The 15,688-nt window shown below is 38.6% G+C and overlaps 2 protein-coding genes and 1 long non-coding RNA gene across 3 annotated transcripts; 2 read left to right on the forward strand and 1 right to left on the reverse strand.

Annotated features, from left to right (window-relative positions):
• Nucleotides 1-839: 839 nt before the first annotated feature.
• LOC125573274 lies at nucleotides 840-3,061 on the forward strand. The gene has a single exon (XM_048733789.1). The coding sequence runs from the start codon at nucleotides 894-896 to the stop codon at nucleotides 2,604-2,606; it is 1,713 nt and encodes a 570-aa protein (XP_048589746.1). The 5' UTR covers nucleotides 840-893; the 3' UTR covers nucleotides 2,607-3,061.
• Nucleotides 3,062-4,389: 1,328 nt separating this feature from the next.
• LOC5510572 (START domain-containing protein 10) lies at nucleotides 4,390-10,107 on the reverse strand. Its single transcript, XM_001631013.3, has 6 exons — nucleotides 9,746-10,107; nucleotides 7,857-8,004; nucleotides 7,563-7,666; nucleotides 6,815-6,929; nucleotides 5,790-5,842; nucleotides 4,390-5,643 (listed from the first exon to the last, which is right to left on the reverse strand). The coding sequence occupies exons 1-6, from the start codon at nucleotides 9,914-9,916 to the stop codon at nucleotides 5,404-5,406; spliced, it is 831 nt and encodes a 276-aa protein (XP_001631063.3). The 5' UTR covers nucleotides 9,917-10,107; the 3' UTR covers nucleotides 4,390-5,403.
• Nucleotides 10,108-13,051: 2,944 nt separating this feature from the next.
• On the forward strand, nucleotides 13,052-13,945 carry LOC125573168. Its single transcript, XR_007313982.1, has 2 exons — nucleotides 13,052-13,229; nucleotides 13,799-13,945. It is a non-coding gene; the product is annotated as an uncharacterized LOC125573168 (long non-coding RNA).
• Nucleotides 13,946-15,688: the final 1,743 nt, after the last annotated feature.

A 15,688-nucleotide genomic window follows, 5' to 3' on the forward strand; every position in this document is an offset into this window, starting at 1 on the left:
TTCCTATCAAAAAATCCAAATAAATAAAAAAAGTGATGATTTTCTAATAAGTGCTTCTAAATACTGTTCAAGCATTATACTTTTCTGTTATATACCTTTTTATGCTAAATTCTAAAAGAAATACCCATAAAAAAGACAAATACTGAGGCATACGATGTTGTGAGTTATCCGTTACCATGGTAACGAGATAGCTTTCTTTTGTTTTGCGCCCTTTTTTCAGCACAAAGCGACCCCCAGCATAAAATTAAATGGTTGGTTTCGGTTCCAGACTCCTTTGATGTCCATTCCGGCTATTCCAAAGCTAGTTTTAGAGGCCTGGTTGCTGTTCCAGCGCGTCCAAGTCTCAAATCTAAAATTCGCTTTATTTACACTCGACACACGAAAATTATACGCTTCTTAATCATGCCAAAGGGCTCAAAACACGGCTACAAACAATCTGTAGTCCAGACTAACACAAGTAAGAGGAAATCTACGTTCAAAGGAACTAAGAAACAAGACAAGAAAGCTCAGGATCAACGAGAAATACGGCAGGTTACTGAGATCGCGTTCGTCGGTGACGACGATGTTGTGAGCGAGCAAGTTCCTCCTCCTCAGCCAAGTGCTTCGGCTCAGAAGCTTCATGATGTTCTTGAAGATTTATCTTCTGATGATAGCTTAAATGCTTTTGAAACTGAGGGTGAATCAGCCACTGGATATCGCTTTGTTTCGATGCAGAGTCTTCTCAACTTTACCAAGCGATTACATGCTAACACCACGTGCGATGCTGGTAAGTAAAAATGCTTTCTTCTATACTTTAATATCACCCGTAACCGCTTCACTTGTCGATGGCTTAAGCTTAATTATGTTCCTAATATTGATCTAACTTTTCCCTAGGTAAATTTGAACTAAAAGAGATGACCACTAGTAGGCATGGAATGTGCAGCAGTTTGTTTGTTCATTGCCATGATTGTGACATGAAGGAGTTCTTGGCTACCGGAGAGCACATTGGTGACGCGACTGCTCCGAGGACAAACAACGCCAAAGACATCAACAGGCGGATTGTGTACGCTTCCTCCGAAATGGGCATTGGTATGGAAGGGGTAGCTAAATTATGTGAGCTTTTAAACATGCCCTTCACAATGGCCATAAACACATGGTATAAACACCAAAAACTTTTACACAATGTGACGAGGGAAGTTGCAGCTGAGGTGCTTGAAGCCAACTGTAAAGAGGCTAGAGAAGCAGCCATGCAAGAACTAGGCTCACTTGAAAGTGAATCAATGAATGTGGGCATTCCTGTAAGCTTTGATGGCACATGGTCAAAGAGGGGATTCACAGCCAACCATGCAGTCGGGTTTGTGATCTCCTCTACAACAGGCAAAGTCCTGGACTTTGAAGTATTATCCAAGACTTGCCATGCTTGTGACATAAAAAAGAACACACTTCCAAGTGATGAGTTTGAGGCCTGGGTACAGGCACATGAGTGCCTTGGAAGCTTTGATGGGTCTAGCCCTAGTATGGAAAAGGAATGCGCAAAGAGGTTGTGGGGGAGGAGTCTTTCCTTCAATCTCATGTACAAGTACATGATTTGCGACGGGGACTGTAAGTCCTACGACTCTATTTGGGACCAGTACGGTGTGTGTGACACATGCAACAAGTTTGAGTCAATATCCAGAGCAAGCACAGAGTACAAGGAGTGGCTCAAGTCTGAGGACTATGTGGAATGGGAGTCAAGTCACCTTGATGGAAGTGCTGACTGCAACAGAGTGGTCAAGCTGGACTGCATAGGCCATGTCCAGAAACGGATGGGCAAGGCCTTGTATCACTTCCAGACTTCTTCAAACAAATTAGAAGATGGCAAACCTGTGAAAGGGAGATCTGGCAGACTGACCAAGAATGCTATTGAAAAATTAAAAAAATACTATGGAAAAGCTATCAGGGACAATGTAAATAAGAATGCAAATACGCCGATAGAGAGAGACGCAGCCATTTCTCAGATGCAAAATGCAATCAAAGCATCCTGGTATCACTGCAGCAAAATCCCTGACAAGGAGAGACACCAGTTCTGCCCAGCCAACTCTTGGTGCAAATATAAGAAAGGTCTTCCTTGTGACGACAAGGACTACCACCTGGACCCGGTGTTCATCAAGTGCCTGGAGCCCATCTATACTCGGCTAACAGATCCTGCTCTGTTGGCGAGGTGTCTCCCTGGCTACACCCAGAATGCCAATGAATCTTTAAATGCTTTGGTGTGGGCCAGGTGCCCAAAGCATAAATGGCATGGGAGGGAGAGAGTGGAGATGGCTGTTGGGTCTGCGGCTATCCACTTCAGTCTGGGTGCTACCGGGAAGCATGAAATCATGAGAAGGGCGGGGATTGAAGTGGGTAGTCATACAGAGAAAGAGAGTAAGAGAAGAGATAGGGAGAGAGTAGAAAAGGCAGAGAAGAGGGCTAGTGACCAGCATAAGAAGTACAGACAGGCAAGGAGTTTGGCAAGGAAGAGGGACGAAGAGCTTAGGTTAGAACGGGAAGGCACAACATATGAGGCAGGAGGCTTTAATGAGCTAGGACATGACTTGGGGCCCTCAACTAGCCATAGGAGGAAGAAAAGGGCAAAGAAACATTAAGTAGATGATAAATTGTGATTCTATGGCAGTCTAATTTATTCTATACCAAGCATAAAGCCTAACTGGAGTGGTTTTGCTTTCAAAACTCATTTGTCAAACTTTAAGAGCTGATTTCTCAAATACACTAATTTCCGTATTAATTTATTGCCCCCCTTAAGTATCTTGACAGGTATTTAACGGTTTTAGCTCAAATTTGAAAGACTTGTAGTGTATAGTCCATATTACAAACCTATGGGAGCATTTTCAAAAAACTTAAACCTAGCCTGTGATATACCAGTATAAGTCTTCATGAAGAGGTTTTGGTTGCTATGGTAACCAGAATTGCTTATCAACAAACTGTCCCATAGGTTTGTTTTTCCTTATGTCCATAATGTGTGTATGCAATATAAAGCCTTCAATGTAAATAGAAAGTGTAAAAAATGGTGGGGGCAGTTTTAATAAAGCGTTTTGAAATATTCCCTTTGAGAGTTAATATTTAACCAGGGGCTCATTAGTATTCACATATAATTACATGATGATGTAGATAACCTTATTGAGAACATTTGTACCAAGTTTTATGGAAATCTGACCAATTGTAATGAAATAGTCACTTTTTAAATACAAACCCCAAATTTGGCACTTCTTTGATAGGAATCTCCCCTTAACATCGAACCATTAGTCGAGTCAATTTAGTGTTTTACCAAAAAGTTATTGCACTTCAAGTGATTGTGCCCTTAAATGACAGAGTAGCATGTCCTTATTAACTTCCCAAAAGTTCTCCATAGTTCTCGGGGGGGGGGGGGGGGGGGATCTCGAAAATTTCGATTTCGTTTTTTTTGTCTTTCACTTCACCACAGGGTACCCAACAACAATAAGAGTACCCCCTCCCCTCCCCCTAAAAAATCTCCCGGGGTTGGCTGGTATGCAAAGCCTACAAGTAGGCTAGCATGGGAAGGGCATCCCTATCAGGCATCGACATGGGAAGAACCCCGTCCCCCTTGGGAGGGGGGCTCTAAGGCAAATTGCGCCATGGAAGCTGTAAGGCAAGTTCCTTCAACCAGAGTCATGCCACTGTGAGGATCTCTTTGTTGGCATGGCACTGACTCAACTCAACAAGCCATGCCCGATGGCTCGTTGGCTTATAAAAACTGTCAGTCAAGATACAAAACCCCAGAGGGGGGCCTCCAGAAAAGTAGAAAAGGGTGAATGTATAAAAGGGTGTATTATTTCGGCCAACTGCTTTCCCTTAGGGGTGTTTAAGAAATTTTATGATTCTGCTTTCTCTTAGGGTATACAATTCGACCAATTGCTATTCCTTAAGTGATTATTATGGATTTTTTTGATTCTGCTATTTCTTAGGGTATAAAAATCCGACCAACTGCAATTCCTAGAAACCATTTTTTCCGATTTTGATATCTATTAAGGTTAAAAATTCCTAAGACCACACCCAATTTGTTATCTTTTAGGGGTAAGAATTGCTGCTAACCACACCCGAAGTGCTATCCCTTAGGGTTAAAATTGACTTTGCCGACAATCACCCACACCCCCATCTGTTTTGTGGGAGACAAGGTTCCCCCTGAAGGCATATTAACAATATAACCTTGGCAGGCAATTATCATCAATAATGAACTAGATGAAAAACTACTCCATTATTGCTGTGAGTGACTTCAATTTAGCCAATTGGCTGCCAAGGTTTTGTAGCTATCTATCTAAGGCCCTGCAGATGCTTCAAAGAGCTTCTAGTGACAGGGTGCTCATCTGAAAAGCAAACAAAAACACTCCCATTCGATAAGACACCATTATATTAGGCAATACTGCTTTATTTCTCATCTCACTATGAAAGATATGAAAACCACCTAATAAAATACATTTCGTAATTGCTTCTATGAAATACTTGGTTGCTCTCACTACAAATCTTTTATCATTATTATATTATTATTATTATGATAATGTATGAATTCACACATGCTTCAAGGTTCAGCGCATCATCAAATCAATCACAATTAAAAAAGAAAATCTCTGGTATACCTTAGCTTAATACATTTCAACAAGTTGATTTACTTTGTGGGCTTCAAACATGTTTATATGGAAAGGTTTACACTGACCCAACAAGCATGTAGAAACAAAATGCTCAATAAATATCTCTTCAACTACCTAAATAGTTTACTTAAGATACATGAGATAATCAAATTAAATATATTTTTTTATAATACCCTCACATATAATTTCTTTGAATTATCAACAAATCAGCGAAAAGATATATATTTGTTTATGACACTGAAATTCTGTAAATGTTAACTAAAGTTTACTGTAGTGCAGGGCGCATTTGTCATTGTACAATATGTTCACCTTTTTTTATTAACAAGTAAACATCCCAGATATATCCGAGGCTTGATGGAATCAAAGGGATGCGAATAAAACATAAAAAAGGTGTTAGAACTTATCATTTTTATCCATTCTCCGACCAGCAGAAAAACTTTATGGATAAGTTGCACTAAACATGTCTAATCAACACATAAAACCAAACAAAAGAAAACATTTCGCAATCCAAAAATAAATATTGAAGTCATAATGTCTACTTAATTGAAGCAAATAATTTATATAAGAAGTAAAGATTCTCAATAACTATGAGACTTGAATTTTTTGTTTCACAGCATTAGCTAGCATTTAGAATGAGTCTAACGTTTAGAGTTGATGCCTGTTTTGAGCTATTTGACTATTTGAAAGTTTGAAACTGGAAAATTACATGTTTTTTTAAGCGATACCTGTACAAAACGTTCTGTTATCCAGTAATATTAACCTTTGATACCTTAGAATGTCATAAACCTTCATCAAGATTATCTTCACTTGAATACGGTGTCCCTGCATCCTCCACAATGATCTCATTCTCTGGCTCTTCCTGCTCAGAACCACTGCTAGATTCGTCGGTCTCCACATCATCAGAGCGGACGAATGGGAGGGTGTTCTGTTCTGGTTTTATCCAAGGTTTGTAGCTAGGCTGATGAAGGTCCTTCCAGCTTTTGTACTCAATGGCTGCCTTGTGCAACTTTGCAACAACCTTAAAGTAATAAATATGTTTATTGTAGGTAGTGTACAAAAATAGTTCCTAGAGTAGCTAGGCACAAACCAGAATGTTTGCTAAGAGGGAGGGGTGCATAGGATAAAGATTAGGACTGTAACAAAATCATCAAGGCCTATACATACCTTAGGAGCTATTTTCCCAGACACTCTGTTCACAATCCACTTAGGAAGAGTACCTATAGGGACAGCCAAAGAACTTATTTTAGCACAAAGCCCTTATTGTCCGATATCCCCCTTGTATTAGTCTCCCTTATACATAAGCACTTGTCTTTTTAAGATTTTCCAAACCAATTAGAACCTGAAGATGAGGGAGGTAACATTTAGCATAGGTCATTCATTAAGTTTGATATTCTCAATTATTATACAAGATACAGTATGCAGTTTTGATTTATCAAAAAAGATGTAGGAGATTTCTATCACAGTCTGAATGAATCCAAAAACCTTTTTACTTTTTTGTTGCACCTGTCTTCCTGACAGAAATACTTGGAGTGCTACAACAACAGAATACCCTTAGTGTACTAGACATATGGGTGCAGTACTATGTCAGCATACAGTATCTTTAGGGTAAGACCAGGGCTTCTGGAATTACGCGCTTGTGCGGAAGCACGTAATTTGGCTTTCTCTGCGTAATCCGTGTAATCCACAAATTTCCACGTAATCCCGTGTAATTTAGCTGAATTTTGAAAGACAAAACATGCACAGCTGATGTGTTTTCATTTCTCGTAAAAAAAAGACAGATATTCTTCGTAAGAGTGCGATATTTCGAAATGAATTTCAAAAACAAATAAAATGACTAGGCATTCTTTGCTAAACTGCGAAGGCCTAGGACTAATAATAAAATACCTTTTTTAATTGGCTGGTGGCTAGGAGCCATTGAAAACTCACCTAAGATATTTTCGCACAAAAAATAAACCTTTTTCAAGTTATTTCGTGCTTTCCTTTGGTACAAAATGTAGTTTGGGCGTAACAGTTGATATTCCATGTAATTTAGCACGTAATTCAGTAAAAAATCCAGCGTAATTTAGAGCGTAATGATTGATTTTCAGCGTAATTTAGCGTGTACTTTAGCAAAGAATCCCGCTTATTTTTTAGTTTTTTTCCGCATAATTTCAAAAGCCCTGTAAGACTTATTTCATAAGTAAGCATACCTTTAGGGTCGACTTGTGTGACATACGTTAGCGTACAGCCTGAGTTCTTGGCCTTCACATGGTACCCAGTCAAAATTGATGTGCCTCTTATAAATCCCTTCTTTGGGTGAGCCGCCTACAAAACAGCAACCAATGGCATCTTAAGACAGCAACTTAAGATGAGGCAGCATAGGATAGCATGAGACAGCAATTGATGGCATAAGAAAGAGGCCAATGGCACAAGGAAAATATAAGACAGTATAGAATGCCATAATATAGCAATCAACAGTAGTACATGCATCAATGTAACACCATAGAGGAGTGGGTAGGGCAGATGTATGTAAAGGTATTTGACATTTTTTCAATTTTCAGAGTTACGATGAACCTCTGTAGGATGAAAAATTCAAATGACGGGGAAATTCCTTACCTTGTGATGGAAAATAGTTTAAACTGATCTAATCAAATTTGTTGAAATTAAAATTTTCTGTTCCACTATATAAAAAGCCTAATTTGTTGAATAGGCCATGGGAGAGAAGTCAGTTTTTTGGACAAACAAGCTTTTTATAGTGCCAAAGAAACCTCCAAAACAATGTGCCTTTTTTTCCCATACTACTACTACTAGCTGGCTTGTTCTAAAAAAATGCTTCAAAAAATTAATTATATCTTAAAGGTTAACCATAAATTAATTTTACTCTTGTCTTGGATCTTTGTTTTAAATTAAACAATGACATGGTATTATACGATATAAGTAGATAGGAATGAGGAATACCTTATGGTGGACTGTATGGTTGATGATAACAAAGTCTGAATCACTACATTTCCATGAACGTTGTGTTACAAAGTCTCTGTTCTTCATTGGCGCAGGACACTTGACTATGAAGACAAACAAATGAAGTAAGCTTCTAGGATACCAATATACATATAAAGAATGCACTGCCATGGTCATACCACTCCCCTCTGTATTATACATGGAACAAAAGATCTGAGTACTCTCATCCATCTGATTCACACTCACATCTATGCATGTACAAATTTCTGAGAACCTGAGTAATTTTTGGCATACCTGAGTAATAACCGATGTCATTGTTACAATCAAGCTGACAAAGTTCATAACATTCTATCATATTTTCATCCCAGCTTCGCCGATACTCTGGGTCATGCAGGACATCGTAGAGGACCATGAATGGAACATCTGCAAAGTGAGCAACGACCTGGAAACAAGATAAATAATACATGTCTAAACAAAGGCACAATAAACATCTAAATATCATCTCATGATAATAAATAATAATAGTAACGGTGGCGGATTTAGAATTTATTTCAGTTAAATTGTTCAAATCTAGTGTCATTCAGCAAATAAATATTAACTATTGCAAGAGAGTGGTTGATTAATAATCGTTGAAGTGCATGGCCAGCTCACACTACCCAGGATGCATTGCTGTTATTTTTATTGGTAAGAAAACATTTTTGCAATTTTTCAAACTACTCTTACTGTAAGATGTGTTAATATATGTATAGCTGTCTGGGAGTTTCAAAATGTTTTGATGTTCGTGGCTATCAAAAATAGTAATTTTCAAAACAAGAGTAGGCTGGCTGATGTGTACTGTACAGTAACAAAGATATATCTCAGAGCAGATTCCATGAGATCTACTCCATCAACAATGATGATCTTGTGATACACTGAGATCAGCCTAAAGAGTTTTTATTTTGCATTGCCATAAAACACTCATCTCAAACAAAAAGCCCTTAAAATTAAACTTTGAACTAAGGTTTTTGTCTCATGGTAACTAAGATTAAATCAAGCATAGCACATTCTTCGACTATATCAGAAGTAGTCAAAACAAGCTATACATAGCACTTATCAGCAAAAATTTATATTTTCACATTTAAGGGGGTTTAGCAAAAGATAAGGATGAGTTTTTAGTACTCAAATGCTCTGAAAATAGAAATCTTGTATAATTGTTAGTGGGTGAACTAGGGGTGATTAAACTAAAGGCAGTCATTTGCATGATGGCTGTTGAGGTTAGCTTGGCTTTTTTAACAAAATTAAGAGGAGATGTTTCTAGCTCAGCATGGAAAGAATAAGTCATTGGAAATCTAGGGCTTAGAATAAATAATAAATGAGTTGAAAAGTAATTTATTGAGGGTGAGGAAGTAATACATTTTCTTATTTTTGTGAACATATTAATAACGCCACAAAAAATCTATCAAGAATACACGATAAAAGTTCGACTCCATCTAGATCTATCAAGCGGATAATGATCGCTGATAGCCAACCAATTAAGACCAGTAGTAGAAATTCGAATTTTTATCCTTCACTTCACAATCTTTCTTATGCGACGCGAACTAAAATACAATGCACTTTATTTTTTTTTTTTCTAATAGTTATATTCCCTCCCGAAAAGACAATCACGAATTTTGCTATTTACGTACTCGTACTAACATTACAACTTCCTTTTTAGATTTCCATTGAAAATATCATGTACTTACGAGATATTGTGAATGAAAACAAACCCCATTAGTCTATTCCTTATACATGGGTAAATTCATCTTTTTCGTGCCAGTTATGAGTTATCGGTCAAATATTACAAAAAATTTGCGCAAGTGAAGGTTTGGTTTACTCGTTTTGTTGATAGTCCTGGAATTATTTTGTGTTCGATACGTAAGAGTTGTGCAATAATTATTCCAAATCGAATGTCTAGGCGTGAGTAAAACACACGGTATATAGCAAGGACGCTCCCGACTGGTGTGATCGATCGACGACTACGGCTTGAAATATGGACTCAGAGGTTACAGGACAGAAAAAACAAACACGATAGATTATAGAGGCAGTTGATTTTGGACTTATTCAACAAGTACTCAATGGGCAAACGACAAGATAGCGACAACTGGTAGAAGTCAACATACAAATAAAACAACGCTATAAAATTTACGTCGTGTAAGGCCATTTACCTTTATCATTTTCACAGTTGACGCGTCTGTGATTTTGGAGTAAACCTTTGTACCACATCTGTCGTATTGTAAAGCCCATTTTTCCGCACTTTCAGACAAACGCCGAAACTGCTCAAAGTCTTCAGCTTTCGCAACTCTGACTTCTCCAACTTGCATCGAACCGAGAGTCATAAATGGGTGGATTTCCTCGAGTTTGGCTGGCAATCTCAAAGCCCAAGCCTTAACGAAGGCCTTGTTAGTACCTCAGTAAAGCTTGCCACAAGAAAACCACAAAAAGTGCTCAGGAAAAACTTACAACAATATGAGACTTTTCTCTTGTATGCCTTGGTTTGGGTCAATCAGACTCCTCCGATGATTTCCCGAATAAAGCCGAACGCGGCCGATCATTGATGACGTACTCGATTAGGAAATCATCCAATCAGAATCGCAGAGGCAACTTGCCGAATATGTTTACGGTAGACACTCGTCGTAGGCGTAAAAGCAGGTTTTGATGCCACGACACCCCCGCTATACCAAACAAATGTTAACAAAATGCGACTACCTGACGGTCAGTGTTCTGAATAATACAAAGCGCTGAAATATCTAAATAAATCGCAATTCTTGATATCAGCGTACTGTAATACATTCGCTCCGTACGTAATTCTTGGTCTTGTAATTTCTGAATGAGCGATAAAACACGTGATAAGGATTTTTACAATAATCCAACCGCAAGCTAGTAACTGTTACTATCTTGGTCAGTGACGTCATGCGGTAACTCTACAACGACGGTAAGCAGATGGCCATAGAGCATCGATTAACAGATTACCGAATTTGCTTTTTAAAATGGTGCGGCGTTTATCTATTTATTTTAATTTTCTTGGTCCAGAGAGTAGGCGGATCGCTTGCTTCACTATCTAGGGAGTCCTTCTCCCACGCGTTAAACTTCTAAGAGTGTTTTAATCAAGTTCTCTATGACCTTCACGACAGAATTTCCTGCCTTTCCCAGGGAGAATCGGCGGATGGTAATTTGTGGTTTCCACTAGCTCCATGCATGTAAGGATGCAAAGCTGGACCCGACCCTTTTAATTCCATCACTGCGTAGAATAGACTTGGAACGGGAGGGAGAGGAAGAGTAAGAGGAAGGCGTAGAGGAGGGGGGGGGAGTTCCTTCAGAGGGTTCTGTTTGAGCTGAGAGACATTCGCGTGTAACATTACCACCCTTATCCCTCCCCCCACCCCCAACGAAAAAAGTTGTAAACGCGCAGAAATAGTTAATTGTATAGTTTGCAAACTATTTTCAAATCGCGCTACTAGGCATGACATGTTTTCTTGGCGGTGAGTGAGCTAGGAAAAGAGACTTTTTCGCACTCTCCACATGTCTCCTAGTAGATAGAGTGTTTGACTAATGCTCGCACAAACATTTTTAGTTGTGCGACGTAGAACTACAGGAAACAGGCGCATTCCCAGGATTGGCCGGGGGGGAGGGGAGGGTGGGGGTGCGCAGTCAGGTATCATATGGAGAAAGCATTCTCTTAATAAAAAAATGACCCACTTTTTTGGCGGCCAGGGGGGTCCGCGCGCCCCCTGCGTACCCCCCTGTGTACGCGCCTTGTAAAAACCCGCCTTTAAGAACCTAGATTTTTACAACTCTGTCAAAAAGGTTCTTATATTTTGGGGTACTTACTAACAATTGAGGCAAAATAGGTTCTTTTTTATTTTTATTTTTTTTGTAAAGTTGCTTTATCAACAGTAGGGTTCAAATTAAATGATGTGTGACTGAATGTATAGCCACTTTCCTATATCAATATTTGGGTGACCTTCATACCCACTCGGCCGACCTCTTGGTGGCCTGGGTCTAAGGGCTTTTCAAGATCAGTGAGAAAAAGATTTCACCAAGCGATCAAGTTTTTCTAACAAATTTTGACCGCAAGTCTCAAATTGACAGGAATCAGCATTTTTTACCATGTTTTCTGGAGATCCGGGAGCGGGAAAACTTTAGCTCTTCTAAATATGGGCATCAATGCCCATATAAGGCAATACATACGAAGGACACTATATGTGGGGGAATATGTTTGATATGAGAGTATGGATATCCTAATGTATGTATCTTATATTTGTAATGTCAATATCTTTATGGGAGAGCAAAATGTTAAAAAAAATCGTTTGTCAAAGCCCCATAATTTGTCTTATTGTTCATGGAGTAACCCTCATATAAGAACCTTTTGAATCTTTTTTTTAATAGGTTCTTATTAAAATCAAAAATTTCTGATTATAAAAATCAGGTTTTTACACGCTGGGTTTTACTTTTTTTTTGTCGTATTGTAACCTGATTGTCCTATTCACTGGATGAGCCCTTATTCAGCGGATGATTTATCTAGGCTTTGTGCTTGCGGTTCCAGGAGTGTAGGGGAATTGAAAAGGTTTTGAACCAGCATGCAGTGCGTGCTCTTTACCTAGCTTTAGTCCCGAGGTCCAACCGCGCGTGGTGAATTACGTCATAGTATTTAATTAAAGATTCATTAAACTTATTACTTTTTCACAAAACTCTTTTGAAGTTGAAGTATTTATAAAGTAAGCCCCTTTAAAATGCCAAATTACTGGCGCTGCGCTACGATTGGCGTGTTGGCACTCGGCGGGGTGGCCCTCGGGTATTATGGTACAAGTATTGGTACGGAGATGACAATGCTGGACAAAACTGTTGTCGCCTTTTTTTGATTTTTCACTGCATAGGGGTTTCAATGTTACCCACTCCTCCTGTGCTCTTCTCCCCCTCTTCCCCAGTACAATGTTGTTCAATCCGGGCTGTCTTTCTCAGAATTTGAGCACGGTTACATCCAATATTGAAAGGGAAGAAGGGGGGTTTTAATGTAAATTGTCTTGGGAAAAAAGCTAGTTGACTAACGATAGATATCGAAAAATCCGCCTTTTTTTAGGGACGCGACAACTAGTTTTGTCCAGCATTGGAGATAAGACAACACATGACAAGAAGCTAGTGGAGTCGTTAACAGGTTAATATCATTCTCTCTTGACTAGTTGAAATTTGGTTCCAACCTTTTTTTTTGTCCCCACCAAAAAGGTACCTGGTTGCGTTTTTACTCATAAGCGTAAAAAAGGTAAACGAACATTCTTGTCTTTATTATTATAATTTTTTTGGTACAGGAACTCCCGAGAGCAATGAAGAATTTTAAAGGAACCGTTTTAATCCGAGTACACAAACACAAAAAAGGCAAAAATGCTTGTTCATCACCCCTTTTCTGTTTTTCCTGGGAGCAAGATAAGCAGCTCAGAATATTTCCTTTTCTGGAAACACAAATATGTCGGCCTAAATGGATTATGACGTCATCATTCAAGCCCCTCGCCTTTTACCGCCGGGAAGGTATATTTTTCGCTTTAAAAGCTTTTTCCCGTCGATTTTTGCAATTTTAGAGCAGCCAGTGTGTTAGGTCATCTTTCCAAGATATCTCGTGCAAGGCTTCGAAGCGATGGAGTAAAAATATGGAAGATGGTGAGTATTTATTCGAAGGGAATTGAAGCTCTGCAGCGCCATGTTTGACCGATTTCGAACCCAAACACATATAGAAATTTGCCAAGATCTCTCTACAATAATTTTTCTGGGCTTAGAAAAAATTATTCTGAGAATAAGGGGTTATGTAGCTTTCGAAATCGGTATGTCTCTATATGGGACGCGACGCCAGTTGCTGGGACGTTTGGTTCCTTTAAACAATATCGTGCTGAGCTCTGTACATTACCGACATAAGTATAGGAAACAAGGGCCCTCCCTACACTGTCAAGTGGACTGCTTCGTTTAGTAGCTAGCCTAGCCGTATTTATTGCTATCATGTTTTGCTTTTTCTGGCTGATTTTAAAACCAGAAATCTTATACAGCGCTGCCAAAGTTTATTATTAAATAGCTAAATTGAGTAAAAATAAAATAAAATTAGTGTGTGAGGCTGTAGTTTCAGTTGGCTCCTCTGCAATAAGGCCATCATAAATAATAAGCTACTGTACTCTATAAATCAAATTGAAAAGAAACCCTTCCTCTTTTCTAAATATAATTGTTACAATTTATTTCAGATATTGACCATGGAAAAGAAGATGAAGATAAGTAAATATATATGGATGGACAGAGAGATCATTGAATTTTCTCCCTTGTATTCCACTCTTAGTGATAAAAAACTTATACTATTCTTTTTTTTTTGAATATATATTTTATTTGTTCAAGGTATGTGTTATTGACTACTACACTTTTTGAAAGTATGGTTACAAACTGACCCCCCAGTTCTGTAGCACTGTCAAGAAAAAAGGGGGGACCCCCTTCGTATTCACAAAGACAATGCTTAAAGAACGCTGCTTGGTGGAAAAATGGTGAGATTATATGGCTTTCAACGTTAATGGAGATTTGCACCCTAGCCTCTGCTACGGCCCTGCCCCTGGTCCATGGACCCCTTGTTGAAAATAGGTTTTCTTGTAATAACATGTTTTCTAGTGAGGGAAGGGTTTTCTACTTCTAGTATGATCCGAGTATAAACCAAGAGCACGGATGAAGGTTGGTTAAAAAGTTTCTATGTATTAAATCCCCAGAGCTAACAAAGCATTATACTACTTAATTCGCACTAAAACATAATATAAGACACAGCATATTGTGCATTCAAAAGGTGCAATGGTCTTTTGAAATGAGAGGGGATCTATGATTATTTCACATCACTTTTATGTATGGTGCTTGATTGTAAAAATTGTATGATTGGACAAATTGTTTCCACTTTTCTCCCATTTACTCTGACCGAAAATTTTCTACCAGAAAGAATTCAAATCATTAGAATTCTGTTGGAGTAAAATTGTTTAGGAGAAGAATGATAAGCTTATGAAAATGATTTGTTTTCAAGACATATCGCATTATAGCGGAGCCAGCGCGGCCGTAGGCCGCGCGCGGAGCTCAATAGGTATAGAAATATGGTATAACTATGCGACTTGGTTTTGTGGTCATTGCGCGGGTACCCTGTGGTGTCTCTCGCCAGCCAGCCAGCCAGTCAGTCAGCCGCGCAACTCCCAGGCCTCACTCGGCCCCGTGATGGCGGCTAAATACAAGCACGGAACAAGGGAAAAGTTCTTGTCATGCGTTGATTATTTCTTTTTGCCTCAAATTTTGTGACTTAAGGATAAAGTCAACTAGAGGAGATCTACTAGCATTCATTCACGCCAAGATTTATGTAAGGATATGTCTGGTTTTTGCTAGTAAATTTAAGTAAGTAATAGTTCACATTAAAAAGCGAACACAACCACAAGAAAGCGACAAAATGCAAGGTGAGTTTCAGACGACGATTTCTATTGTCTATTGAGGATATGACAGTTATTGGGCTTTTTGTTGTCCTTTTTGTTTGCTTTGAGAATGAGCATAACACCTTTTGTTTTGACATTCTTTGTTCTATCTTTATTCTTGATTCTGTTGAAATATTTCATAAAGGCCAACCAATATCGTGTTGCATTTGTCATATACTGGTAAAGAAGACCGTTCTTGTCTTTATATCCTGTGCTCTTAGTCCTAAGAAGATACATATCCTTAGAAGATACAGCAACTTTTTCAACTTACAAGAGAAATTTTCCTTACCGAGGATAAAAACAAAACAAAATTCAACCCCTGTTGCCAATATGTATTGTTATTGTCTGCATCTTACATCTCATGTGTTTATTATTATGTTTTCAAATATTTGTGGAAATTAGTCAGATTATAAATGTCTTGATGAAAAGATTGTTTTGAAACAAATGTCACTCTTTTATGAACCATGTCTTGAAAGACATGTCTGAAAGACAGTAGGGAGTTCTTATTCACTAGTCATTTGATACCCCCACACACATGGTCCCAGGAAAGGGTGGGGGATTAGACTTTAATAAAAGCCTGTTTCCAAGTTAAGAGTCAAAAACAGTCAATACCACCACCCCTCTTGATATATTTTGGTTAAAAAGTAA

This window comes from Nematostella vectensis, chromosome 10, assembly GCF_932526225.1.
Source record: "Nematostella vectensis chromosome 10, jaNemVect1.1, whole genome shotgun sequence".
Classification (NCBI taxonomy): Eukaryota; Metazoa; Cnidaria; class Anthozoa; order Actiniaria; family Edwardsiidae; genus Nematostella; species Nematostella vectensis.